Below are 26,375 nucleotides of genomic sequence, written 5' to 3'. Positions count from 1 at the left end.
TAGTAGTACTTGAAGGAGGCTGTGATACTGTAGCCGTCAAAGGCACGTAAGATATGGATGACGAAGAGTTGGTTGCGACCTAAAAATAGGTTCCATAGCAATGGGTATGCTTAGTATAGTTCTTTTACTCGTGAAGTATCTAAACCGGTTTGAACGTACCAACCTCTATAAATCTCTTTGGCTCGTCCAAAGCCATGATTTGGTCTCTGCCATAACTGGGGAATGGTGTATTTGGCTTTGAAAACATTTGGTTCTTTAAACCAGATACATGGGACGGTTAATGTCTTTTTTTTTCACCTTTCAATGCCTTGGATGGCTTCCACTCACGGTTAACTGGAGTTTCACGGTGCGACTAAGATTCTTGGGGAATCCTGGCATCGTTAGCGTTATGGAGAAGCTCTACGGCCGTACAGGCATAAATATGTCTAATCGACTCATGCTGCCAACAACACTTTAATTGTCTTCACTATTGATCTCAGCAACAGTCTCAGTGCCAGAACTGTTAATCTCGTCACGTTTTCAATAGCATTGCTAGCCCTAACAAAGTCATAAATAACGTATGTTTTTGTTTGTATTGTCGTATACCAAATACGGAAATGTAATCTAAAGTGAAATATATTGTATAAAAAAGACCTTCATTCTCGCATGACAACAAAATAGATGCCGCCGCGGTTAAGTTGGCGACATCTTTTTAGTGGTAAGTAGCCCCGCAACAAGTCATATGACGTGTCATCGGTCACTTAATCTCTGTTTTCAAGGTCGATGACCTTACCGCCCTTGGCAAATCTTGGGTGCTTTGGGTGGTTAATGAACTCGTCGGAGTCCTGGGACAATTCCTTAGCCTGGTTGATCAAGACGGCGGTGGCAGCCACTAGAAGCGCGTTAGTATATGCAGAGGTTGGGTCTACAAGAGAAACGGTTGAGGGAGTTGGAAAGTTGAACAAAGGTTGAGAGGGTTAGATGGTGAGTAAAGACAAATGATGACAAGGAATCAGGGTTCATGATCAGGTTTGGGTATATGTCATGGCCAATCACATTCAAGCCTTTGGGTTCATATAGTACGATAGTGGAATTCACCCCTGATTACATATCGGGTTCTTTCATTTGAACTATCCCTGTAGTTTATTCCGTAACGAAATGAAAAATGTATCCCTCCATCAAATCCATTCAACCTCAATCGTCTCATCTTGCTGACGCGGTAGCTGATACTTACTACCAAGCATGAATGGCCAGTAAGGCTTCAAGAGTGGGGTTGGGAACTTCTTGTAGGCCAAGAAAGCGAATGGGTTGAAGACAGCCATTTTGGATATGTAATTGTTGGTACACTAGAAGGGGTTTCGAGGTTTCCTCTGTTGTACCATTTTTCAGTTTTCTTAGTGCATGGCATTCTCGGGGATAGTTCGCGTAGGCGGTTGGCGAATGAGAATACAGAGGAAGAGAATTTTGAAGACGGGTAACCGTGGTATTCACGTGCTTTGGTATATGCACTAAACTTACCGATCATAATCTTTCATTCCTGGATATATTTATAAAATTAATGACGGTTCTGGAGCGGTACAGAGGCTTCTAGATATTAAAATAATGTAAACCTTGTATATAATATCTATGGTAAATTAGGTGCCATATAGCGTACCTGGCCAGGAGTCTGGGCGGGCATAACCAGGCAACAAACTTTCAGGTCACGGTTGGCCTGTTAGGAAACTGTAAACCATAGTTGACGAGTAAAATAAGGTGAGCCTTGTCACAATTGTGGTGACACTGCTAAGGGAATATTAAGACTATACTAGGGGATTATGGGCTATCTAGAGTGGGTGTTGACGTATAACTACCTCGTTTCAGTTTCCTGTAAACCATTCTCCATCCTTTCTTTCCTCGATTTATCCTACAAAAATAATCATATTTCAGTTTATTGTTCCAGCTTTCAGGTTAAACCGAACCAAATGGCCATCAATCACCTCTACTGACCTGCAACTTCCAGCTTTCCTTATTAAATATTACATCCTGGCATTTACTGTGGCAACGTCATATCCATGTTAAACAACGCATCGGTATCAATTCTGTGCTCCACAAGCGGAAGATACACCTCACGGTTGAGTCTCTCCACTTCCTCGTTCCACAAGCCCGAGGCTTCGAACGCTTCCTGGGGCCTGATGGTCTTTCTGCCGTTCTTCATGACGTATCTTGTGATGCAGACGGTGTGGAGCACTTCGGTCTGCTTCCCCTCTTTATCCTTTTTGTACGATACAAACTTGGAAAGGATGAAGAACCACTTTTTGTCCCACGCAAAGATCCGGCTCTGAATCTCGTACTTCTGAAACGCCTTGATTTCGTTTTTGAACACACATTCCACCGCCGCAACAGGGAACCACGGCCAGTTCTTCATAGATTTGGTCTTGAATTCGCCAGAATGGTTGATCTCACACTTGTTCATAAACACCTGTAACTGCTGTCCGAGAAGCTGCGTTCTCGCCATGTCCAATTCGGTAAAGTACGTGGAGTTGCCCTTGTGCAAGTACATGTCAATCTCCCAGACCGAGCACATGGTCTTGAAGATAGAGGGGCGGAACAAATCCAACTTATGGGAGCCCACCCCGCGTGAATTGGCCAATGGATAAGTTTTTCTGAATCGCTGGAACCCAAAGCTCCGGAGACATGTCCAGTAGAACCTCACAAAGTAGGCACCGGGAATCTGCTTGTAGTTGGCAACCAAGTACGCAATAAAGATGTATTTGAGGAATTTGTTCATTGAATACGTGAGAGATAATTTAGAGCTCGGATACTATAGCGTAAGGGGCCGGACCCTTATCTCTGGCAAATACGAGAGATATATAGTGGACGGAATTTGCGGCACGCTTTTTACCGGCGATAAGCAGCTGACCGTCTCCACGTAGACTCCGGTGCGGCTCTCGCTTACGTCTTTGTATTAACATTCGCCGCTGCCATTGCTGATTCTTCCGGAGGGCAATAGAGTTTTGTGGCTCTCTGTCGTAATAGATTAAAAGGTATGCTAGTGAATTTCAGTATGAAAAACTCAATATACGTATCTATGAAAGCTATATTAGTATAGATAGTCACCATGTCTAGGGCGCAGCTGTGGGTCTAGAATGTTGGGGCCCTAGACCATTCCCGTCTAGCTCCAACGTTCACGGTTGAAATCCGTTCCTGTACACATTTGATGTCACAGGGCCGTTTGGTGTCCAAAATACTCCATAAAAGTACCTCAAAAGAACATCAAATAACGTCTCAAAAGTGATTTTAGTATAATCAAAAGTTTCTTTACCGGAAGAACCAATTGTCTATAAAAGGACATATGGAGCCCTCGCTTTTAATTGTCCTTAGTATTATAATCAACGAATATACATAGTAGACTGTCACCTTATCTAAGGGCAAGTAATTTACCACAATAGATGCCAACGTTATACCCGTTGCCCTTACTGGAAATAGGGGCTTATTCATATGTTACATAAGGACCGGAATTAAGGCTTCTTGATCTGGTAGATTCTAATTTCCGGTGTTCCCGGGCTGAACCAACATTTTGATATCAGGGAAAGCAGCGAAGGCTCGCCGCACAGGTCCAACACCGTCCACACTATTTCCCCGCTTTCTTGATACTTGGCCAAAAGGTCATCCCAGCACTGCATAGTGTGGGTATTTCGGATTGTGGCGGCAATCAATGCTTCCCTACTCCGGGCGTGCTTGGAGAAAGAGTCTCTGATGGTGTAGAGGAGTGATTCTAAGATCGAGGAGTCGTACGTGACGTCAGCAGCGACAATCAAGTCATTGGCTGGAACTTTGTCGCCTGCTTCGGAACCCCACCACAAGCGCTGGGTGGAGAGATCTGGTCCTAAGGCTAGCTTGTTTAGGCTTAAATTGAAGCTTAGGTTATCGAGAAGATTGGAGTCCCCGTCAGTGAGAATCACTTTTTCAGCATGGGTAAACTTGCTGAGCGCAAGGCCTACGACCCCGGTTCCCGTGCCTAGCTCCAAGATGGTTTTGGCGTTGGCCAATGATGGATGCGAGAGCAAGTACCGAGAAAGGTACAAGGCGGCTTCCCAGGTCCGTAAGCCTGTGGTCCCGTTACCGCTAATGAGCTTGGGGCTTTCCCGCATGTAGATCACCCTGTCCCGTAACTCGTTGTCCCCGACGTTTCCTCCAACGCAGTACGACACCACGTCCACGTCGGTGGGCTTCATTTCCTGGGACGGAAGCAAATCGCAGTAGAGTTCATAAAATGCATCTAGCAACTCAATGTCCTGCTTCTCGCACACATCCATAAACCTCTTCAAGAAGAGCTTGATATAGTAGGGGTTGCGCTGCACAATCGGCTGGACGTGTGCGAGGAGTAGCTTCTGGTTTATCGTGGCTGGATCATAGTGGAGCTGTACAATGGGAACTCTTTGGTTAAGTCGGTAAAATAGCGTATCCATGGCGTTGGACGAAGTGTCTGAATCATTATCACATCATGGGCCTATTTAATTTTTCATCCTGCACCCCGAATATTTACACTAGTCGTACTGTTTCTCCCAGTTGGTGAGGTGATGATGTATGTGCTCTACGTATATGCATCATATGTATATATTTACGATCTAGGAATGAACTGTGACTATCCTTATTTATGTTATTACAACAATTGAGTAATTCTGGATATTTATAAATTGTGCATTGATTAAACAGTCAATTATACATATTCAAGTTGTATTTTACATATATACGATTAATTGTAACACTAAAATTAAATATCATATCACGCTATTTTATTAAATGATTTTTATTTAAATGTAAAAAAACAAAAATCCGGTAACCTTTAAACTTTTCAATTCAAACATTCAAACATTTCAATTCTGACATCCAAACTTTTTAATTCCAACCTTTAAACTTTTCAATTCTTTGTTAATCATAACAAAGCCCAAAATCCTTACTTGCGTAAAACTCGGGGTGGCCAAGTTGGCTAAGGCGCGGGACTGTAATGTTAAATTGAAATCCTGAGATCGGGTGTTCGAATCACCCTTCCGAGATATTTTTTGATTCATTGGCTAATTTGTGCCGATCTCAAACAAAAGATTAGCCTTCGCAGACTTAGCCTTGTTTAATTATTGGTAATTAACCATGTATTAGAGCTTAGCATTGATTCGCGTACGTTTTCTCTTCCGATTACCACACAAATCGGTGTAGCAGCCTGCATTATCCAGTACCCAGCCCCATAGAGACTAAGCAGTATTGACAGGGTCCGACCAGGTAAAATCATTCACAAGTTAATGCCAATACAACTACACTTCGCTAGAACTTGAAGCAAAAACTTTGTAACCCCCTTTGAGAGCCACGTAAGATTGGCTCATGCTGGAACCTTCCGGCACACACCATGGACTTTCCTGGTGGGGAGAAGCTAGCAAGTGGGCGTAGTGCTGATTAGCCTATCGTGTAGCTTGGAGGTGCTCTCTCGTATTTTACAATCCACGCGTCCCAAACTTTGTCTATATCAAGAAACGTATGACGCAGTTTTACTTCTAAACCCGGGGCAGCTTTTGACTCGGCCTGGGATTAATGCATCTAGATCTTTTTCAAAAGTTTTACCCAGAAAGTTGCTCCGAGTGAAAAATTTGAAAAATCGTGCATATAACGCCTTTTTTTAGTTGCTAGACTGCATGTGAGTCAACGTGCGCCTCGCATTGACACAAGCTTGTGAAAAAAATGTTTCCTTTCATTCCCCACCTTCGGATCTATAAAAGCCCACCCGCATCCACAAATCGTCCAAAATTTCTTGCCCAGTTCTTCCCTAGTTCCGCCTAACAATCAAACCACATAGAGTCCCATCTATACAAATCAACCCTTTCCGCTCCAACCCCCTTTCTCAGATTATCCTCTAAATAAACCCAGTGTAATTCTTGGTCGCTTGAAATATAGTAAAGAATCCCTTTTTTGCCGTTTTTTTCCACAGAGTAAAAAACGAGAGCTGCCGCATAGAGGTCAATTAACAAGAGTACTCAAAAAGCTTCCCCCTCGTTACCCCCCAATCGCATCAACTACCCTCCCATAGTTTCTTTTTACTACACTTTTTTGATTTCCGCGTTTGATCAATCATTGAACAAGGGGCTTTTTAGAGTACGCTAAACGAGACATCCCAAAAACCAAAAAAGTGTATCCTTACATCAGAGGCTATCCACCATCTCTCTTAGGAACTGCCACCAGCGTTCCATTTCTCGACGCCCCACCTAATCTCTAATTTTCACTTCTTCAGAAGACTAGAGCACCGATCTGGAAACAGAACATTAGAACCTTCCTTCATCAATCCACTAGTTAGTTTTACCGACTAACTTTGCTTCAGAAAAACTCACCGTGTTTTAGTTTTTTTGTCGCTCTCCGTTTACCCTTTAGAAGTCACGCTGATTTCCTTCGCCTTGCTCTGCCGGTTACGTGCTAACCAGTCCATTGCCATCTCTACTGCGACTTCGCTCAAGAGATTGATATCGCAAAGCACTGCTGCTACCACCACCCTCGGATCCACCTCCATCGACACCTTTCAGCCGATGCTTTCTCACCAAGCCTTCGACTCCTCTGCCGTGCACGAGGCACTTCTCCGCGAGAAGATGCTCACGCGTCCGGACGCAGCCATTGTCGATGAGCTCAGCCACTTGACCACTGCACAGCTCAAGTCCGCAAAGATGGTTTCCCAGGCCTTGTGGAACCACACCAAGAACATCGACGCTGCGACCTGTGAGGCCGACGCCGAATCTTCGGTATTTGTTTGTGACTTGGGCGAAGTTGTGCGCATGTACCGCAAGTGGCGCGCAAAGTTTCCGCGGATTAGGCCGTTCTACGCCGTTAAGTGCAACCCGGACGTGAAGATCATCCAGGTATTGCACGAGTTGGGCTGTGGTTTCGATTGCGCCTCCAAGGGCGAGATCGCCACGGTTTTGGCTCTCGGAGTCCCTTCCACCGACATTATCTACGCGAATCCGTGCAAGCAGCCGTCGTTCGTGAGATACGCACGGCTGGTGGATGTTTCCTTGACTACGGCTGACAATGTCGATGAGTTGCGCAAGATTGCGCGCTTCGACCCATCCATGGGAGTTTTGATTCGTATTGCCACAGACGACGAGAACGCGCAGTGTCGCTTGTCCACCAAGTTTGGTGCCCGCATGGAAAACGTGCCTGAGATTTTGCACGCTGCCCGGGATTTGAACATTTGCGTTCGCGGGGTCTCGTTCCACGTCGGCTCCGGCGCCAGCGACTATTCGTCGTTGGGTAAGGCTGTAGCTGATGCCAAACGTGTTTTTGCCATGGCGTACGCGTACGGGTTCCGCAGCTTGGACGTTTTGGATGTTGGCGGGGGCTTTACCCCTGAGGATTCCCAGATCGACGAGGCGGCCAAGGTCTTGAACAACGCGTTGGAGGTCTACTTCCCAGCGCAGCTGTTGGGGCCAGCCGATGCGTGTGTCAGAAATGTCCGCGTAATCTCCGAGCCTGGCAGATTCTTTGTGGCAAATGCCTTCACCTTGGCTGCCAACGTTATTGCCAAGAGATCCACTGCTGATACTCCAGACATGCTTTACATCAACGATGGAGTGTACGGTAACTTGAACTGTATCTTGTACGACCACCAGCATCCTCAGGCATATGTGTTGACCCACGAGGGCGGCTCGAAGTACCGTTACGGCGAGCATTTACTCTCTGGAAATGCCGAGCATGTTGTGTCCATCTGGGGTCCTACCTGTGACGGCTTGGACTGCGTGGCCAGCGAGGCGTCCTTGTCCCAATTGGTTGAGGTTGGTGATTGGTTGTACTTTCCACAGTTGGGGGCCTACACCTCTGCTGCCACCACCCAATTCAACGGCTTTGCCTCCGACACCAAGGTTATCTATGTTGCTTCTGAAGTGTAAACGGGATTTTTGATTTATTTTCTTTTTTCTATTCCTATCCGTCTCTTTTTCCTTTTCTTTATCAAGTTTTACGGAAGGTTTTTATAGAACATTTATATGATAAATGTAGAGTTCCTGTCGTTTTGTATGGCATTCACATTGTTTTGAATGGCCATGTGTCAAGCAGTGCGGGAGTTGAGCTTGTGCCTCTGAGCTTGCGCTTCTGAGCTTGATGGTGACTCCTTTGCCAAATAGTCTAATGATATACTCTTTAGACGACTGTGAACACATAGGTGTAGGGAGGGAACTTCGAGTACATTAGTATTAAGTTTAACCATAGATTTTTGACCATCTTATATATTCTGATACTTCTAGATTTGCTACAAAATCGTTTTGGTACTATCAGCGCTGCAACTTATTATGGATGGCTAATTGAAAACGTCGAATGAGGTTGCCATTTCAGCTCATCCCTTGCGAGTTTCGACCGTATAAATATCTAAAAATGAGATTAAAAATATGTTACCTCTAGCTTGGTTTCCTGAATGAGATTTCGCTAGGTGTTGATTTTAACTCTTAGTCAAGTTATATTATCACTTGTATAAAATACTGCTATAGGAATCGTTACGAGCAAAGCTTGCATAAGAAACCCTTCGCTATCCCGCCTTTGGCTCACAAAAACCGTAGCACCATGCTAAAGCCTTATTGATAAAGGGAAATTTAGGAATTCTCTTTATTCTCCGGAAAATCATTCCATTCTCTAGCTATTGTTTTAACTGTACATGCGAAGAGCGTTATATACCGGAAGTCCCGTTAAGTTTGTGTCAGACGGCAGGGCCGGGGAATCAGGTTGATCTAAACTGAAATAACAAGCCAGGAAATTCATTCAGCCCCCGAACTTTCTTATTCACACGAAACCACATCCAGTTTTTGTTATGAAAGACATTGATTTGCGGAGGGTCTTCCGGACGTTGCCGTACCACGCTCTCGAGCAGATCTTGGATGACATTCCGATTGAACACGCTCAGGCGATCAGAGGTGAATTTGACGACGAGCTAGTACAGCTTTTGTGTTTCAACCGAATCTATAAAGATGTGGTGGTGATGACTGGGGATGAGAGGGGCGAGGTTACGACGCCGGAATGCTTGAGACTCGGGTACGATGCGTTCCGAGAGCTACTCAATACGTTGGAACCCCTTCCGGTTGCGTACAAAGTCGGTAGTTTATCGCTCACGTTCCGTGCCACCTCGCTACATCTTTTGGACCAGCTTAATTGTGGGGCCAAACCGAAAGGGAGGGGTGAGATTCAGATAAACGACAGCAGACGGGGGGAAAACCCTGATCGGCTCAGACATGATCTCCTGAATGGTGGAACGACTCAAAACAACTCCCAAGGTCTTCAAAACGATGGAGGTATCAGCCAAAATAGATCTATTTCAAAACATCTCCTCGAAACACGAATCAAAAACCTCCGGCTCACACTCTCCCACTTCCCCGATGTCCCCCATATTGCTGCCCTCATCAACTTCCACAATTTGACAACATTCTCTCTGACAGCAGAACGATCCAGACAGACACCGCGGTCTGTTTTCAAGTGGCGGTTTCCGGAGCGGCTCACCACCGTATCTATCGAAGGCTACAACTTTTCTCTCAAAGACGCGGTGTTTCCCTCGGGATTGCAGCTTTTAAATCTACAAAACAACGGCATTGACTCCTTAGAGGGGGTCAGGTTTCCTTCCTCTCTACGCTCTCTAAACTTGGCCCAGAACAAGCTCACGGATCTCAACGTGACGTTTCCTCCAACCCTCATCGACCTCAACCTCAAGAACAACAATCTTACCGCGGGGGTGTACCGTGACCACGTAGTGCGGAGCAGCTTGTGGCAGTTTCCACCCCATTTGGAACGCTTGGATTTATCGAACAACCCCCTCGGCGACATCGCCGGCGCATCTGTGCACTTTCCCGAGACTTTGATATCGCTTCGCCTCCAGAGCGCGTGGATTGAGCGCATCCACAGTTTCCAGGTACCCGCGGCTCTAGAAGAGCTTTCGCTAGCGGAAAACGGAATCAGCGACCTATCCGGGATTATTTTCAACGACCGGTTGAAAAAGATCAACCTCAACAGCAATTCCTTGGGCGACATCGCCTGTGTGTTCCCTGACTCGGTGGAGGAGCTCAGAATGGAGCGGAACCAGATTGTGTTGAGTAGCGAGTTCAAGGCACCAAAAAGCCTCAGGATCTTGTCTTTACGGATGTGTCTTGCGTTTGGCGATTCATTCCACAAGCTCCGTCTCCCAGACGGGGTCAGATCCCTTCAGTTGTCCTATACTGGGATTAAAAATATTCGTCTGACCGTCTTTCCGAGCGAGTTGGAGGTTCTCGATCTCTCGGGAAGCTACTTGCAAGACTTGTCGCACGTGGATCTTTCCCACCTCGGTGGTCTCACAACCCTCAACCTCGAAAACGCCAGTATCACCACCGTCGAACACATGCGGCTTCCCGACTCTCTTACCACTTTGGTTATGCTGAAGAATCTTATCCACAACTGGACCGGGTTTGCCCTCCCGCAGCAGTTGCGCAGCCTAAACTTGATGCGAACGGGTTTGAAAGAGGAGACCCTTCTACGCTTCCACAACTTTGCCAGACACCCGCATTTGCAAAGACTTACGCTTTCTTCCAACATCATTGAAACGTTCCCCCCTAGTTTTGAGTTTCCCCCAAATCTAACTTTTCTCAATCTCGAGCGCAACTCCATCACGTCCTTATCTTCCATTTCCTTTCCTGCTACCTTGGAGGTCTTGCTTTGCGATGACAACAGCATGAAGAGCTTAGAGGGAGTGGTTTTACCTGAAAACATCCTCCGGGTTTCGTTCCTGCGTAATGAGATCAGAAGCATTGATAACTTCCAGCTCCCCGAGCTGTTGCGGTCGCTCTCCCTCGACGATAACCTTCTTACAAGTATCGACCGTGTGCAATTTCCGGCCCGGTTGGAGCGGTTGAGTCTTGGAAATAACAAGATCAGTCGCGTGAATGATGAGAGGCTACCAAGAAACTTGACATATTTTAACATTCTTGGGGGAAACGTTATCGAGAACCATTGGTATTGAGGATTGTATTTTTGGCTAAAGTAGAGATACAGAATATGATGAGTGGTGCAAGTCGATAGGATTATTAGGTACAGGTGGTATTAAAGGTCTTGCTAAGTATGGAAGCTGATCCAAGATAATGTTTACATACTATATACCGATGATACATATTTTTGTATCGAGGCAACGTGGCCGAGCGGTTAAGGCGAAAGATTAGAAATCTTTTGGGCTCTGCCCGCGCAGGTTCGAGTCCTGCCGTTGTCGATATTTTTTTTGGAGAATGAGCCATATGGTCAAAGTCATGACTTAAAAGACAGATTTTATAAGATGACGTATTGCTTATCTCACTGAAAGAACTACTCTGAGTCGTACAAGCTGAAGTATTCTGAGATGCAAGTAATAGTTTGAATAGCAAAGTACAGAGAAACACTAGCCAGACGGTCTAGTCATCTATAAAAGCAGGGTCAGTAATTGCCATAGTTGGCGCTGTTAAGAAGCCAGCGCCAGTGGTTTAGTGGTAAAATCCAACGTTGCCATCGTTGGGCCCCCGGTTCGATTCCGGGCTGGCGCATTTTTTCCCCTTGGAAACACAATTAACCGAGATTATTTTTGGAGGCAAAGCTGTATTCAAACGTTTAAGCAATGTTTTCTTAGATAATACGACCCATAACGAAACACTGCTGGAAAGCCAGCCTGAACTAGACAGAAGCCCGACATAAGAAACCCTGTGATAAAGGCCGTGTTTACTACATTATATATCACGTATGTCCCGGCTTTTCCTCACCGTATAAAAGTTTTGCCTCCCCAAACGATATCCATATCTACACAAAACTGATTATCATAGTTATTAATTACTAATATCCATGAAATATGCCTCAACCACCGGTTACAACTTGTGCTCTCCTGTCTTAAACGCTTCATGGAAGTTGGTCAAACAGTATCTGTATCTCGCATCACCGTTCTCACACTTAGTCAAAACCTCGTTGACACCAGCTTCGGAGATAGGAACCTCCTCGATCCAAGGAGTAACCCCCTTGGCCGCTGCCAACTCCAACATCTCGATGCACTCAGCTCGGGAGCCCAAGGCAGAGGAGCCCATACTGGAGCGATTTCTGATGAAAGAGCCTGGAGAGACACTGAAGGATTCATCAGAAGGACCCAACCCGACAGACGTGAAGGTACCCCCAAACTTCATAGCGGAGAGGAAAGAGTTCAAGTCCAAGTTGGAGATTGAAGAAGCACAGTTCAAAATGAAATCAAAAGTGTCTTGGTGGGATTTGGCCCAGTCCTTTTCAGCGGTGGCGACGAAACCATCAGCACCCAACTTCAAAGCGTCCTCCTTCTTGGAGGTACCACGGGAGATGGCGTAAACTTTGGTGTAACCCATAGCCTTGGCGAGCTGCACAGCCATAGAGCCTAACCCACCAATCCCAATGATACCAACGGTAACCTCGGTGTCACCGTACTTCTTATTGGCCTCACGGGCTTGGTCCAAGAACCTTTTCAACGGAGAGTAGACGGTCAAACCACCACACATCAATGGAGCAGCATGTTCAGACTTGATACCCTCCGGGATTGGGAACGCAAAGTGCTCATGAATTCTGACGTGCGAGGCGTAACCACCCTTGGAGATGTATCCGTCAGGGTAGGCCGAGTTATATGTGAAAACGGCGGTTTTACAGTATGGCTCATTATCGCGCTTGCAACGAGAACATTCTAAGCATGATTTGGCTTGGGCACCCACACCGACACGGTCACCAAGCTTGTAGTGAGTGACATTAGGTCCAACTCTGACCACCTTACCCACAATCTCGTGGCCCACCACAACCAGGCTCTTTAATTCGCTCCAGTTACCCCTGACGGTGTGGACATCAGAGCCACAAACACCACAGCATTCAATTTCAATGTCGATATCGTTGGCCTCGAAGGCTTTCGGAGGGAAGGAGGTGAGCTTGGCTTTGTTCCAGTTGACACTGCTGCCAACGGCATAGCCTTGGAAGGTTTCGGGATAGGTAGACATGGTTAAAAGGTTTAACTTTGCTGATGAATAAATCAAGAAGCCTTTATTTTAAGTAGATGGCAAGCCTTTTATAGTTGGGGCTTTGGCCTCTGACATGTTGCATCTAGCCTACCTCAAGGTAATCGAGGCGTAGGGCTTCCAATTAGATACCTCCAAATGAGATTGTAGCAACGATGCTTAGTAATTAACAGATAAGAGGATTCCTCATAGGCTAAAGTCATATTCAGTTACGGGATTGAGATAAAGGAACTGTAGGAAATATGCATGGCTTAGTAATGGGAGTTAATTATGTCTGGGTAACTCCGTCACATGCAGGAGTCGTCTAAAATCTAGGAAGTCTCTAACAAGTCGACGGAGATAACCAAGAAATACTCCTATGGTTGATAATACAGAAGTTGCCAGTATAGGATCTAGTGGAAAACTGAAATATAAGACTTTTTCTACGTAGGCTCGTCAGGAGATTGAGTCTGGTCATACGCCGGTGATACCTAATAAGGTATTTAGACTTGTAATTAAGTTGGTTATCCCTTCTATCTTATTTTAAGAGGCACAATTAAACTTAAGTCCTCACCAGATCTTGGTTCAAATATTTTGAAGCATTCTCAGGTGACATATCTGCCATCGCGTATTAAACGTTTCAATGAATCCTTAGTTATAGATATATAGGATAAATAGCGCTCTAGGCTAAGTTATTAAAACACATCTGATAGGCATTCGCGCTGATATATTATACCTTATTGCTTTGGGTATATGATAAAAAGGGGGATTTATCGCCTTTTTATAAGAGCCTATATGGGAATAACAACTTTCTTTCCAATACATGTTTCTCTTTCTCTCTTTCTCTTTCCCTTTCCCTTTCTCTCTCTCTTTCCCTTTCTCTCTCTTTCTCTTTCCCTTTCCCTTTCCACTTCCCTTTCTCCTTTCTCTTTTTTCCTTTCATTTCCCCCTTCATTTCCCCCTTGATTCTAATATTACCAATAAATACCCATTCTAATATTCTTTAATTCTTCTCAGCCTCTCATCACGTGTCATATACATATATTTTTCACCCATGTGCAGGACTAATATTCCTTCTGATCAACACGGCTTGCTTCTCTCCAGAACGCTCCAGAATGCTTTTTAGCCCCGTTTTCATTCTCCGCACAGCTACATCCTTACGACCCCAACTCAGAATGGCGTCCCAAACCCTGTTACCGCAGATTTCGCTCTCTGCAACCGAACAGAAGATCCGTGACTTGCTTGTGGACTACGCCGCCGCAAAAGACGCCCAGACGGGCTCTGTTCCAACGGTATTGCGCGTCAGCGGCGGTTGGGTGCGCGACAAGGTGCTCGGAAACGAAAGCAACGACTTGGATATTGCCATCAGCAACTTGTCGGGCGAAGAGTTCGCGCGCGGGTTGATGGCCTACATTGGCGGTAACATGGACAAGTACGCGGGGGTGGTCAAAAAGGTTACCTCCATCCACACGATCGCGTCCAACCCAGAAAAGTCAAAGCACTTGGAAACGTGCACCACCAAGTTATACGACCTAGACATTGACTTTGTCAACTTGCGCAGCGAGGAGTACACCGACCAGTCGCGCATCCCGGTGATCAAGTTCGGCACCCCCGAGGAAGACGCCTTGAGACGTGATGCTACATTGAACGCACTCTTCTACAACTTACAGACACGGCAAGTGGAGGACTACACCGGGAAAGGCTTGACCGATTTGTACCAGGGCGTGTTGCGCACGCCACTACAGCCGTTCCAGACGTTTTTAGATGACCCATTGCGCGTGTTGCGCCTCATCCGATTTGCCTCCCGCTTCAACTTTGTCATCGAGTCAGAAACATTGCACGCAATGACCAGTCCAGAGATTAAGGTTGCCCTCAGCCAGAAGATCAGCCGCGAGCGCATCGGCGTAGAGGTGGAAAAAATCTTGCAGAGCCAAAACGCCGGCTACGGGTTGAAACTCATAACCTACACCGGGCTCTTTGAGCTTATTTTCAGCATGGGACCCTTTGAGGAGGCCGTGCGCGCGTACAACCCAGATTTGACCGAGCTTCTCCGCGAAAGCACCATCAGCTCGTCCGAACAGACGTCCTATACCGTCGAGCTCTTACCCGTGTTTGCGCAGTACATCCACAGCCAGAACCAGCAAAACTCGCCTGTGGGGAAGGTTTTTACCAGCTTATCACAGGAGCGTAAGATGCAGAAGCTCTTCTGGTTGTTGACGGTGGCGCAGCCATTGCAGTCGCTTGTGTTGGTGACCAATCCCAAGAAGCGCGGAACCTTGGCGGTTGAGCTTTTAATCAAAGAGGGGGTCAAGCTCGGCAACAAGGATGCGGAGCCAGTTGCAAAGATCATCACCTTGCAGCCCACGTTGAATAAATTTATCGAAACCTTCACCAAGAGCCATGAGACGGTGACCCGCTCTGACGTAGGGTTGATGATTAGATCATACGGTGAATGGTGGCCGCTCGCGTTGACCTTCAATGCCTTCTTTGAATTCCTTATTCACGCCTCAACGATAGTTCAGTTGACTCCGTTTAACGGCGCATGCCCAAGGGATCCGTTGGACACGTCTGTCGTGACTGACAGCAATACACAGGCTCTCGGCGCGTTGGCCCAGGAAGCCTTGACCAAGTACAATGCCTTGTACCAGTACATCCAGGAGCAACAGTTAGGCGACGCCTACAACTGGAAGCACGTGGTGGACGGCAAGGTATTGTCCAAGACGTTGGAGTTGAAGCCAGGTCCGTGGATGAAAGCGGTAAACGATGAGATTATGAAGTGGCAGTTGGACCATCCGGGCGAAGGCAAGGACGAGTGCATTGAGTATATCAAGACGGTGATCCATAAGTTTGTTTAGCGAGGTACACATGACCGCTCATGCATAGGTCTGTTTAGCTGTATATATAAGTGCAAGACAATCATTCAGAGATATAGGTGTGTAAGACAAGCCGTCGGAAAGGGAAGGCAGGTTGTAGGATTATAAAGTATTGACTTCATTTGTACCAATAGAATTAAGGCTAAGTGTCAATCGGGCAACATTCAGGACAGGTAGATAAGTACGCTTGCAGGTGTATATGCAGTGTCTGTCAGATATGGCGGCATCTAATTACTGGTGTCACACGGGTAAACCACTTATTAGAGCTGCTTCTTTTGAATCTGGGCGCATGATCTTTCCTTGTGTGCCAGTTTCGCGCAAGAGCCCTTGCAGATGCATATGCAGACCTTCGGAGTTCAACAAAAATAAAGGTTAGCTTGTGCGTTGCATGTAGTTCCAGCTAGTGCCCCCCTTTAGTAATTCAGGTCGACAAGGCTATGTGGTCTGCACTAAATATGGTATATCTACTCTAGAGTTAACTAGAAAGTTAGACAAATGTGAATACAGATTAACGTGTAGCATTCTCCGGTGGAAGTTTCCTCAAACATAACCCTTAACAAGTTGCCCAAACCCTAGAAAAGTCGCATATAGAATCTCTAAAACACACAATGAGGGTCTGAAATTCACTGTGCTTTAAAGCTATTCTTAATCTCGTTAGTAGTTTCCACACCTTCTCCCAACGGTCCGCGCGGGATACGCTACTTCCCGAGCTTCCGAGCCGAAATCCGTATGCTAAACTAAAGAAACGTTGTAGATGTTAGTGCGTGCACGACCTCCACCCGCCACATTTTCCGACAGAGTGTACAGCGGGACGGAGACCACAATTAGCGATGTCATTAGTGTCAGAGGTATGACATGCCACTAAAAGGTTTACCTTTATTCCGAAAAATAAGCTCAACAGTTTTAATCCTCGCTATTTCCGATGCATTACCAATCAAGCTGATTGGAGATCTGCATGCTGCATGCGTTTCTTTTTCCTTTGGCTATGCGCTAGGCTGCCTGAAAACATCCTGTTAGCAGTTTTAACGGTTTCGCAGATTGTTGACGTATATATCGCTATTGTATTCTACTCAGATATCTCTCCAAATCAAGTTCAAATAGCCAATAATGATACAATCAATTCCCTGGGGCTACAACGCCAATCTCACCCTCCACACGCATGAGGACAGCGTAAAGTTGCCGATGAAGGCTGGGGACGCGACGGCGATGATTCCACTCAGAAAGTTGGTGCAGAACCTCCTGAGTGTCAAGCCGGGTTACGTGAAATTGAACCCGTACTTGTTCAACGGGACGTTACAAACCATGTACTACTCCAAGGAGTTTAATAAACACCAGATTTTCTACGGGCGCCAGCTCGTGAAGTTCCAGGACAAAGGGACAGCCTCCGCGGACTTTGTGATTCTGCCGGAGAGCAAGGCGGACTTTTCCAAAAAGAGTGCGGAAACCATTCCCGAGGGCTGGCCGAGAATGAATCGAAACACGCGCTTCCTCTCTACGGAAGAGGTGGGCAAGCTCTATAGTGACATGGCGCCAGAGAAGCCGATTGTGGTGATTTTGCATGGCCTCGGAGGTGGGAGCCACGAACCATTGGTCAGAGCCATTGCCGACCGACTCTACAGCGGTAACAAGTACGACGTGGTGGTGTTGAACTCCAGAGGGTGCAGTAGAACCAAGATCTCGACCCCAGAGTTGTTCAACGCCTTGTCTACTGGCGACATCAGAGAGTTTGTAGCGAACTTGAAGGAGGCATATCCCAACAAACCGGTCTACGCAGTGGGCCTTTCCTTCGGGGGCACCATTTTGGGCAACTTTTTGGGCGAAGACAGCGATAAGTGTTTGGTGGACGCTGCCTGTGTGATTTCTGCTCCGTGGGACTTGGTAGACTCCGCCTACCATATCGGAAACTCTTACTCCGGCAAACACATGTTTGGGCCGGCGGTGGCGTCATTCTTGCACCGGTTGATCAAAAACAACAAGCAGGAGTTGAGCGAGAATTGGCCGGATTTTTTCACCCCTGAGCTTCTCAACCGCAAGTTCCAGTCCACGATTGAGTTTGACAACTTGATCACTGCCCCGCTCGTTGGCTTCCACTGCGCGAATGATTACTACCGCGAGGGCTCGCCAGTGAACAGAATCTTCGATATCCACACCCCGACCTTGATTTTGAACTCTACCGACGACCCAGTGGTTAGTGTTCGCTTGCCGTACGACGAGGTCAGATCCAACCCGTGGTTGTGCATGGTTGAGACCGACTTGGGTGGCCATTTAGGGTACATGAAGCCAGGGAACGAATCTTGGACAGCAGATTTGATCTCCGATTACTTTGAAGAGTTCACCAAGACCGTGAATATGTCTGTCAAGCCTGAGAGCACCTACAAGCGTCGGATGGATTGGAAGAACCACTCCTAGGAGCTGCACATGTACATAACAGTTAATGGCGTGTCGCGATTACGCAGAGAAAAGAATTGAAAATAATTAGAAAATAATTAGAATAGATGGTAATACTAATATAAATACGCACTGGCATAATTGGATAAACGATTTATCCAGACCCTGAACGACGTCGGCAGGGCTGCGTGTGCGATCAGACGGAAATTGCACGTGGGAAAATCCAGAGCGCAAACCAGTGCACAAGCCAGTGCACGTTTATGCTCATTAACGGTTCTAGATTTGATATTCGGATATACCCTGACAAAAGTTCAGCGAAAATTGGGGCCTAGACAAGGACTATGCCAAGACCATAGATATAATTCTTTAAACGGATATGCCAATAACGTGATGGCCCCGTTGCTTTCGCTGTAGCTTATCTGCGCACACGTCACCCGCCTGACCTGCAGCCTCAACGCAGCGGCTGGCGCACCTAAAAAATTCGTACACACCAGTTCGAACAGCCCACTTCATTCACACTCATCCAATCCATGTCCTCAACACTACTCAAAGAGTTCCAAGTGGCAACCATCATCAACAAGCTCACCTATATCCAGACGCTCACGAATCCGGTCCACACGGGCGAGGACGGCTCCAACTGCTTCTTCATGAATGTGGTGCGACTCGCGGACCCCGAGCAAGTATTCGAGAGCATGGACCGTCTGTTCGTCGCGCGGCTCTTCCAGCTTGGGATCTCGCTCGGAGCTGTGATCAAAACGTCGCCGAACTTTGCGCAGACGAATGCAAACTACGACCGTGAGGACAAGATCGACTTCTACCTCGCGACCCACAAGAAGTTTCCGAAAATCACCCTGGCATACCTCGACAACATCAACAAGTTATTTGAGGAGTACGAAATTGGGTATTTGGGCGATAAACCTAAGGGCGACGAGGATATCCAATCAATGTTCAGCCGCGCCACGGCGGGGTCCGGGTCGCTGACCAAAATCGGAAGCGGGCAGATATTGACGGATAAGTATGCGATTAAGAAGCTCGACTCGGGTAATAATGCGGCGACGATCAGCAACCTCGACACACGCATGGTGATGCACGTGTTTTTGGAAACCATGCTTGACTTTTTGCGCAACTTGGAGCTCAAGCGACAGGCGAAGCTTGCGCTCGGCGGGCCGCGCGCAGGTCTTGGGCAGAAGAACTGGAACACGTTGACAAGCTTGCAGTCGACCGTGCAGGAGGATGAGGAGGAGTTTTTGATCATTGAGATACTTAACCGGATAAACTACGGGATTGTTCTGCCGATCATTGTTCATTTTACGGAGCACACCGTGGAGAAGGTGGCGTACAGGGAAATGGCCATGCTCGATGCGATGTTCACTAAGAAGTGACGTGAGTGCGAACGTACGTCTGAAAAAAGACGAATATCTGAAGTAACGCCTTCAAATGTCATCCATTATCAAATGCCATCAAAACCGTCCTGGTTGAGTCTACCACAAATTCGGTAATCTGGCATAAATACCAATGGCATAGGGTATACCCTGTTACGGACCACCCAGGTATGACACTAGGTTGAAGGTAAAAGCTAGAGCTGTACCACAAGGTGTGCTAGCTGACTCAGTTTAATATACGCTATACGTAGAATATCTTACTCTATACTTGACTCGTGCTGCTCTGCAAATCCCCAGGGCCAAGATCTAATATTTTAATCCCATTTCCATGACACTTTAGATTACAATAAGATCCGCTGAGGCTGGGGTTATGATCTTTCGGCTTTCTTTTAGTACTGAGATCAGCTTGCTAACTACCAAGAGATTAAAACCGTAGTGAGGTAATTGATCAGATTTCCTGAACCATCCACCCCAGTTTCTCCTTCAATGTTACATTGAGGCACCAAGAAACATACAATGTGATAGTCCCAATTCCCGAATAAAATGCCATGAGAAGTGGGCTATTTACTTGCCTCAGTATTTAACCAGAGTTCAGACTTTAGTATTCACCAGAGTTCAGACTTTAGTATTCACCAGAATTCAGACTTTAGTATTCACAAGAGTTCAGACTTCAGTATTCCTGCAACCAAAGTCCAGTGCGATTGCTTATCTGCAATTCTTAACCACTCAGTCAATAGACTTATTTCCAAATGTGGTCTGCCACAATTCGCCAGATGTTCAACGCAAACCTGCGCCCGAGAAGTTTCCCTACCACCGGAATGAGAATCAAGAAGCAAACCTCGTTCAACTGCTTCAAATTGTCCTCCCATAGCTTCTGGGCATCCACAATATCGTCGTCCGAGTAGTCCGAATCGTAATCATAGTCTGAGTCCACCAACGACTCAGGGTAGCTGGCAAACGCCTCAGCGGCTAGCACATCAGTCATAAGCGTGCTTTGAAAGTCTGGTCCGTCCATTGTAAATTGCAATATTGATGGCCGTGATGCCGTTATCGGATTGCTCAGGCCGTTTTGTTGAGGTTCCACAAAATTCGACTCCATCTACAGTAAGTGCAGGATATATGGGATACTAGCCATGGCTCGCGGATGGCACTAAAGGGCGAGCATTACTGGTGGCTGAGATGGCGATCTACCAACCCAATAAATGGGCTATACAGAAATCTAGTGGAGAAAGCCTAAAGTAATATATAAAAATAGTTATATCCCAATAAACGCTCGGTATCCATACTGGTAGCTTCAGGTTGGACTATCTGTGCTCCATAAGCAGCTGTCATACCAAATAGCCACAATACTGGTACAGACAAACATCTATTAAATCACTAAAGATATATACCAGACTCAGATCTGGACGTGTCATTAAGCAGCAGTGATACCAACCAAGTCGTAACCGACCATATGCAAGCCTCGCATATATGCAAGCGCTTTGTGCTTAGCCACCAAACGGTAATAACACCTTTATGTATAGGCCAAACTGAACCACAGATAATTAATATCAAAGAATTGTCCTAGGGCAGCTATTTATACCCCAAAGATGATAAATTACCTATTATTCGGCAATGTAAGTCTCCTCTAGTGGCACCATGTAGGCCAAGTACTGCATCCAAGATATGCCTCTAGGACATGCCTTCATGCAGGAGTGAAAAATATTTCTCTGGCTGACCTCACCGCTATCTATAACTCCGTTTGATCTTTCATGTTCAGAAAGCTCCAAGCGAGACTACCCTTTAGACTCCTCACCAAACGCACAATGTCCACGAATACCCCGCTCAATATCGATGACTACACCGTCATCACTGAGGGGAAGGCGCATATCTTGACTCCTAAGGAGTACAAGGTGTTCTACAACCCGGTCCAGCAATTCAACCGAGACTTGTCAACTGCCGGGATCCGCGCGTGGTCCGAGCTTTACGTTGCTGAACAAGAGGCTAAGAAGCAGGAAAAGGCGCACAATAAGGCGGTTTACCTTGAGAACAAGAAAAAGAGAACGGCAGCGCAAATGGAAAAGATGGAGGAAACGGAAAAGACAGAAGAAGCGGAAAAGACAGAAGAAACGGAAAAGATAAAAGAAACAGAAGAGATTAAAGAAATGAATGTTAAGGCTGAACCTTCGACTCCAGCCCCTTTTATCAACATTTTGGAAGCCCTCTCCGCCACCGGTCTCCGCGCCATCCGCTACGGCAAGGAGATTCCCCTTGTCAAAAACGTGGTTGCCAACGATATGCTTGATGAAGCGGTTTACGCCATCAATCGCAATATCGAATACAACGCCGCTTCCAACGTGGTTGCCAATCACGGTGACGCTATCAAGTACATGTCGAACCTTCCCTCCGACAAGACCTTCCACGTGGTGGATTTGGACCCGTATGGCACTGCTGCGCCGTTTATCGACTCGGCGTTGAACGCGATCAGTAACGATGGGTTGATGCTCGTCACCTGTACCGATTTGGGAGTTTTAGCTGGTGCTGGGTTCCCGGAAAAGTGCTTCGCCTTGTACGGGGGGACCACGTTGCCCAAGGGGGCCTCCCACGAGGCAGCCTTGCGCTTGGTACTCCACATGATTGCTACCACGGCGGCCAAATACAAGAAAGCCATTGAACCAGTGTTGTGCTTATCCATTGATTTCTATGTCCGGTTGTTCATCCGTGTCAGAACGTCGCCAATCAAGGTTAAGGAGCTTGCTTCCAACACCATGATCACCTACCACTGCTCCGGATGTGGTGCCAACGCCAACCAGCGCTTAGGGAAATGTGAAACCAACGCGAAGGGCACCGCTAACAAATTTGGCTGGGCTGCTGGCCCGCCAGTGAGCTCCCATTGCCACAACTGCGGCTTCCTGAACCACGTCTGCGGCCCAATGTGGGCCGGGCCGTTGCAGAACCATACATTTATCGATAAAATCCTCGCCATCAATGCTACCTTAGATGATGAGACCTACGGCACCAGAGCCAGAATCACCGGGATGTTGACCTTGGCCAGACAGGAGTTGTCAGACGCGCCGTTCTACTTCGACCCCACCAAGTTGACTTCCATCTTGAAGACCCAGCCCATTCCGATGAAGTCCTTGGTGGCTGCGTTGGGCAATTCGGGCTTTGAAGTCTCTTTGACCCACGCCTCCAGCGGTGCCATCAAGACTAACGCGCCGTGGAGCGTGGTCTTGGAGGTATTTAAGCAGTTCGTGACCTACACCAACAGAAAGTTGGCCGAAAAGTTGGAAATTGCCGATGAGAGCGCCAAGGCGAAATTGCAATCCAGCGCTAACGGCTCCAAGAACATCACGTCTGGGATGGCGGGCTACAAGATTATGAACCAGGACTTGACCCAAAGCTTTTCCAAGGAGCTAAAGGAGAGGTTGGGGATAACCGAGCAAACACCGTTTATCGTTGACTTTGAGACCCCCAACGAGGTCAGCAAGAGGGTGGAGAAGTTGCGAAAGGTCAAGATCGTGCGGTTCCAACAGAACCCAACCAAGAATTGGGGGCCAAAGGCTAAGCCTCAGTAGCGGAGCACTTGTGTATATTAAAGCCAAAATTTAATGTTTATATGACGTGGTGTAAGGGTTCTAATGTTAGTATATGTGGTTCAGGCGAGAAAACCCGAAACAGTTGGCGAGAATTTCCAGGAATGGCCGAACCTGAGTTTGCAAGGGTTTCCAGCCACGGAATATCTTTAGTGGCGCACCCGGCGATCAAAAACCGGTAGCAATTCAGAAAGTTGAATCTATTGCTAGTAACCAAAGGTTTATGATTTAATTATTCTCGTCGATACACCCGGAGCCTAAACCGACATGCTTGGAGTCTAAACCGACATACCTGGAGCCCAAGTCGACTAACTTACCCATGACAACTACATAAGCACACCTAGGGCTACCCAACGTGCGTATTAACGTCAAAGCGCAGGCAATTTCAAGAGAAACTCACCCTCACATAAATTAACTTATCACAACCAGCCATTGGCATCCTCCTGGGCCAAAAGCGGAAGAATTTCCGCCGCGACACGGCGCTTCCACTGCGCAATCAGTGCGCACGCGCTGCCCGCAGCGACGCTCGCAGGCACGGACGTGATGTTCCCGTTCAACTTATTCTTCAGAAGAATCTTCGCACTCAAGGGGATTTTAAGAATACCCAAGAGGTTGTTCGTCACAATCAAGTCGTGCCGGATCTTTCCCAACCGCCCCGCAAGATCGGCGTTGTACGCCAACGACTCCACGACCAGCTTGATGACGGAGATGAGGCGTACAGGCTGCGAAAACACCATAGGAAGGAACGGTGACACAAGCAAGTCCAACTGGCTCCCCTGAAGCAAGGAACTCACAAAGTTGAGCAAGTTCACGATGGAAGTGGCGACCTTTTTGCACAATCGGCACAACTTCAACTGGTAGTCCTGGATGAACTCCTCCTCATCGTCATCCTCGGGCTTGCGCAAATGGGGCTCAAGCTCGACTAGGAAGTCGTAGAGCTCGAATTTTTCGCGGATGAGACTGACAAAGAGACCGGGAACGCCGGTGATTTGCGAGATGTTGTAGCGGCCCCAGTCGAGCGCATCGTCGGGCACCACACGGGTACCGTTACGCAACGCACGCATGCACGCGCGTCGCGCGGCCACGTCCGCGAGCACCAACCCAACCTTGTAGTTGTTTAACGTGCCCATGCTATCAGTATAAATCGGAATCAAATGGTGGACGTTTTCAAAGCCCACCAACACGGCGCTGCTCTGACTACCGGAGTTTGGCAAGCCGTGCTGGAGCGCAAAGGTCGTATCGAGCACCATCAAGCTAAAGTACAAGCGGGCGGTGATCGTCTTGAAGCTGTCAGGATTGGCCAGCTCTGCAAGCAACTCAGCAGAGAGGTTTCGGAAGTTGTTGTAGATCTTGAAGTCGTGGAAGATGCTGAAGGCCACGCTAAGGCCCATGGAGAGAAACTCGCCGCTGAGCACCAACGCATAGTTTACCAACACACACGCCATGAGGTACACAATCACGAGGAGCTCGTTATGGAAAGTTGACTCCTTAAGGGGGTAGAGGGAGAAGATTTTGGACAAGAGGAACTTTAGGTCGTCCGCCGAGCGGTTTTCGTAGTCAAGGAGTAGAGCAAGGGCCGAGTTGAAGAGGTCCAAGACGTAAAGGGAGTCGTCCGACGGGGCGATTTGGGAGAGAATGTGAGTGATGGTTTGTTTCTGGAGGGGCAAGATGGGGAAGTTCTTGTGGAAACGGGAGTAGTAGAGGTTGAGATTGGCGTCGGTAGGGTGTGTGGGCGCGAGGGCTGCGGGGTGTGTGAACGCGGGCGCGAGGGTCGTGTGCTGCATGCGCGCGCTCACCGACGCGAGCGACAGGTTTGCGGAGAGCGCGGGGCTGGATGGCCCACGCGACGGATGCTGCGAAAACGAGTTGCGCGGCGACGCGCTCTGCGAGTACGGGCGGCGCGAGTAGTCGTCTTCCGAGTCGGACACCAAGTCAAAGCCCAGACGCGGACTGAAGCGGTCGCTTATCGCAGAGGAGACGGAGTCGACTGAGCCGCGGCGGTCGAGCGGCATTTCGTAGGGAACCTTCCAGAATAAGCCAGGGACGGTGTCGGCTTGGCGTGGCGTTTCGGGTTTGACGTGATTAAACATTTTGCTCATGATTCCCGCGACGCTGGTGCGGGGAGAGGATTGAGACGAATGCGATGCCGAATGCGATGCCGAATGCGACGCCGAAGGCGGAGCATTGCTGAACGAGCCGGGTCTCTGACCGTTGAACGAGCTTGACCTGATGTGGCTCGCATTACACTCGTTCATGTTTGTATGGTCACTTGCGTTGTTTCCATGAGCTGCCTGCTGGTAGTTTCCCACAAACGAATTAATCGGCGGCAAGATAATTGGTGGCTGGGTGCCCATAGCAACCTGGCTAAGCGGAGGATGGTGCGGGAGAAGTTTCTGGAGGTCGCGCGGGTGCTTGTTCATCTCAGCCTTCTCTTCCAAGTCGCGAATATAGCCTTTGGATGGGCCACGTTTCAAGGGTACGCGGCAAAACGTACAGCTTTCGCCGGACTTGGAGCAACTCGTACACGTTTTGGTGAGCTGGTTGGTGGTCAGGCTGAACTCCGCATCGCAGCGAATTTTCTTGCGACGACATGAGTCACATGCGCGCGATACCTTGGACCGCTTGCGCGGTGGGAGCTTGGGATCTGTCGGGTGGGGCTCGAGCTCGGTTCCACTGTCTTCGTCTTCAAACTTGTCCGCCGGCGCATTTGGGGGCGAAACCCTGGCTTCTGTCTCGGACATGTGTGGGCAATTCGAGAAAAACGAGAACAAGTTCTAGCAGATAATTCGAGTAGGCGATTTGTAGCGACGAGAGTATGATCAATGGTTAACCGATTCAATCCACCAAATTGCAATGGACAAGTCTGGAAGGGGTGTAAACACGGACAAATGATGAAGATGAACCGTGAAGCGATAATAAATACAAACGGTAATTGATTAAAGTCAGCGATGGATGGTTAACGATGGAACAACTGATGAAGAAATGGAGTGAAACTTTTTCAAGCGTACAAACAACTGGGGAAGCGCGGGTGGGAGGAAGTATTTCCGAACTGCGGATGAATGCGAGTTCCAGTTTCGGCGAAGGGTACACGGGTCGCAGAGGTGCCGCACACGAAATAGAAAAAAAAATAAATAAACAAGGTTTAGCTCCGGATGAAGAAGTCAGTACACTTAAGAGTATTTATCCAGCTTTCTACTGGCT

At 47.6% G+C, this 26,375-nt stretch overlaps 13 protein-coding genes and 3 non-coding genes across 16 annotated transcripts; 10 read left to right on the top strand and 6 right to left on the bottom strand.

Annotated features, from left to right (window-relative positions):
• Positions 1 to 740: 740 nt before the first annotated feature.
• Positions 741 to 1,301, bottom strand: ATP18 (F1F0 ATP synthase subunit i; the record flags this gene model as incomplete). The annotated part of the gene is made up of 2 exons (XM_019131881.1): positions 741 to 871; positions 1,214 to 1,301. The coding sequence occupies 2 exons, from the start codon at positions 1,299 to 1,301 to the stop codon at positions 741 to 743; spliced, it is 219 nt and encodes a 72-aa protein (XP_018984109.1).
• Positions 1,302 to 1,866: 565 nt separating this feature from the next.
• Positions 1,867 to 2,988, bottom strand: BABINDRAFT_162463 (uncharacterized protein). The gene has a single exon (XM_019129365.1). The coding sequence runs from the start codon at positions 2,744 to 2,746 to the stop codon at positions 2,009 to 2,011; it is 738 nt and encodes a 245-aa protein (XP_018984108.1). The 5' UTR covers positions 2,747 to 2,988; the 3' UTR covers positions 1,867 to 2,008.
• Positions 2,989 to 3,319: 331 nt separating this feature from the next.
• On the bottom strand, positions 3,320 to 4,439 carry BABINDRAFT_162462 (protein-lysine N-methyltransferase). The gene has a single exon (XM_019129364.1). It carries the CDS (start codon positions 4,425 to 4,427, stop codon positions 3,477 to 3,479), a length of 951 nt encoding a protein of 316 aa, XP_018984107.1. The 5' UTR covers positions 4,428 to 4,439; the 3' UTR covers positions 3,320 to 3,476.
• Positions 4,440 to 4,929: 490 nt separating this feature from the next.
• BABINDRAFT_t275 lies at positions 4,930 to 5,015 on the top strand. The gene has a single exon. It is a non-coding gene; the product is annotated as a tRNA-Tyr (tRNA).
• Positions 5,016 to 5,229: 214 nt separating this feature from the next.
• SPE1 (ornithine decarboxylase) lies at positions 5,230 to 7,994 on the top strand. The gene is made up of 2 exons (XM_019127160.1): positions 5,230 to 5,372; positions 6,373 to 7,994. Exons 1-2 carry the CDS (start codon positions 5,360 to 5,362, stop codon positions 7,875 to 7,877), a joined length of 1,518 nt encoding a protein of 505 aa, XP_018984106.1. The 5' UTR covers positions 5,230 to 5,359; the 3' UTR covers positions 7,878 to 7,994.
• Positions 7,995 to 8,701: 707 nt separating this feature from the next.
• Positions 8,702 to 11,185, top strand: BABINDRAFT_162460 (leucine-rich repeat domain-containing protein). Its single transcript, XM_019129363.1, has one exon. It carries the CDS (start codon positions 8,789 to 8,791, stop codon positions 10,958 to 10,960), a length of 2,172 nt encoding a protein of 723 aa, XP_018984105.1. The 5' UTR covers positions 8,702 to 8,788; the 3' UTR covers positions 10,961 to 11,185.
• BABINDRAFT_t276 lies at positions 11,122 to 11,203 on the top strand. Its single transcript has one exon. It is a non-coding gene; the product is annotated as a tRNA-Ser (tRNA).
• A 236-nt stretch (positions 11,204 to 11,439) lies between these two features.
• Positions 11,440 to 11,510, top strand: BABINDRAFT_t277. The gene has a single exon. It is a non-coding gene; the product is annotated as a tRNA-Gly (tRNA).
• A 177-nt stretch (positions 11,511 to 11,687) lies between these two features.
• On the bottom strand, positions 11,688 to 13,187 carry BABINDRAFT_162459 (NAD(P)-dependent alcohol dehydrogenase). Its single transcript, XM_019129362.1, has one exon. The coding sequence runs from the start codon at positions 12,957 to 12,959 to the stop codon at positions 11,826 to 11,828; it is 1,134 nt and encodes a 377-aa protein (XP_018984104.1). The 5' UTR covers positions 12,960 to 13,187; the 3' UTR covers positions 11,688 to 11,825.
• An 868-nt stretch (positions 13,188 to 14,055) lies between these two features.
• On the top strand, positions 14,056 to 15,909 carry BABINDRAFT_162458 (tRNA adenylyltransferase). The gene has a single exon (XM_019129361.1). It carries the CDS (start codon positions 14,132 to 14,134, stop codon positions 15,809 to 15,811), a length of 1,680 nt encoding a protein of 559 aa, XP_018984103.1. The 5' UTR covers positions 14,056 to 14,131; the 3' UTR covers positions 15,812 to 15,909.
• A 7-nt stretch (positions 15,910 to 15,916) lies between these two features.
• Positions 15,917 to 16,265, top strand: BABINDRAFT_152956 (uncharacterized protein). The gene has a single exon (XM_019127246.1). It carries the CDS (start codon positions 16,029 to 16,031, stop codon positions 16,203 to 16,205), a length of 177 nt encoding a protein of 58 aa, XP_018984102.1. The 5' UTR covers positions 15,917 to 16,028; the 3' UTR covers positions 16,206 to 16,265.
• A 671-nt stretch (positions 16,266 to 16,936) lies between these two features.
• EHT1 (medium-chain fatty acid ethyl ester synthase/esterase) lies at positions 16,937 to 18,238 on the top strand (the record flags this gene model as incomplete). The annotated part of the gene is made up of 1 exon (XM_019132898.1): positions 16,937 to 18,238. One exon carries the CDS (start codon positions 16,937 to 16,939, stop codon positions 18,236 to 18,238), a length of 1,302 nt encoding a protein of 433 aa, XP_018984101.1.
• Positions 18,239 to 18,747: 509 nt separating this feature from the next.
• BABINDRAFT_167959 (uncharacterized protein) lies at positions 18,748 to 19,599 on the top strand (the record flags this gene model as incomplete). The annotated part of the gene is made up of 1 exon (XM_019130552.1): positions 18,748 to 19,599. One exon carries the CDS (start codon positions 18,748 to 18,750, stop codon positions 19,597 to 19,599), a length of 852 nt encoding a protein of 283 aa, XP_018984100.1.
• Positions 19,600 to 19,969: 370 nt separating this feature from the next.
• On the bottom strand, positions 19,970 to 20,704 carry BABINDRAFT_152943 (uncharacterized protein). Its single transcript, XM_019127245.1, has one exon. It carries the CDS (start codon positions 20,696 to 20,698, stop codon positions 20,339 to 20,341), a length of 360 nt encoding a protein of 119 aa, XP_018984099.1. The 5' UTR covers positions 20,699 to 20,704; the 3' UTR covers positions 19,970 to 20,338.
• Positions 20,705 to 21,404: 700 nt separating this feature from the next.
• On the top strand, positions 21,405 to 23,156 carry TRM1 (tRNA (guanine26-N2)-dimethyltransferase; the record flags this gene model as incomplete). The annotated part of the gene is made up of 3 exons (XM_019130855.1): positions 21,405 to 21,599; positions 21,717 to 22,828; positions 22,850 to 23,156. 3 exons carry the CDS (start codon positions 21,405 to 21,407, stop codon positions 23,154 to 23,156), a joined length of 1,614 nt encoding a protein of 537 aa, XP_018984098.1.
• A 437-nt stretch (positions 23,157 to 23,593) lies between these two features.
• On the bottom strand, positions 23,594 to 25,915 carry BABINDRAFT_167957 (Zn(II)2Cys6 transcription factor domain-containing protein; the record flags this gene model as incomplete). The annotated part of the gene is made up of 1 exon (XM_019130551.1): positions 23,594 to 25,915. One exon carries the CDS (start codon positions 25,913 to 25,915, stop codon positions 23,594 to 23,596), a length of 2,322 nt encoding a protein of 773 aa, XP_018984097.1.
• Positions 25,916 to 26,375: the final 460 nt, after the last annotated feature.

Source organism: Babjeviella inositovora, assembly GCF_001661335.1.
Source record: "Babjeviella inositovora NRRL Y-12698 unplaced genomic scaffold BABINscaffold_9, whole genome shotgun sequence".
In the NCBI taxonomy this organism is placed as follows: Eukaryota; Fungi; Ascomycota; class Pichiomycetes; order Serinales; genus Babjeviella; species Babjeviella inositovora.
The sequence above is the reverse complement of the archived record's forward strand: the minus strand, read 5'-3'. Positions and strand labels throughout refer to the sequence as shown.

What these genes read in the sequence shown, in the direction of transcription:
- BABINDRAFT_162460 (XM_019129363.1), top strand. Translation starts at nt 8,789, where the DNA reads ATGAAAGACATTGATTTGCGGAGGGTCTTCCGGACGTTGCCGTACCAC.
- BABINDRAFT_162463 (XM_019129365.1), bottom strand. Translation starts at nt 2,746, where the DNA reads ATGAACAAATTCCTCAAATACATCTTTATTGCGTACTTGGTTGCCAAC.
- BABINDRAFT_152943 (XM_019127245.1), bottom strand. Translation starts at nt 20,698, where the DNA reads ATGGAGTCGAATTTTGTGGAACCTCAACAAAACGGCCTGAGCAATCCG.
- BABINDRAFT_162462 (XM_019129364.1), bottom strand. Translation starts at nt 4,427, where the DNA reads ATGGATACGCTATTTTACCGACTTAACCAAAGAGTTCCCATTGTACAG.
- BABINDRAFT_162459 (XM_019129362.1), bottom strand. Translation starts at nt 12,959, where the DNA reads ATGTCTACCTATCCCGAAACCTTCCAAGGCTATGCCGTTGGCAGCAGT.
- BABINDRAFT_152956 (XM_019127246.1), top strand. Translation starts at nt 16,029, where the DNA reads ATGCAGTGTCTGTCAGATATGGCGGCATCTAATTACTGGTGTCACACG.
- BABINDRAFT_162458 (XM_019129361.1), top strand. Translation starts at nt 14,132, where the DNA reads ATGGCGTCCCAAACCCTGTTACCGCAGATTTCGCTCTCTGCAACCGAA.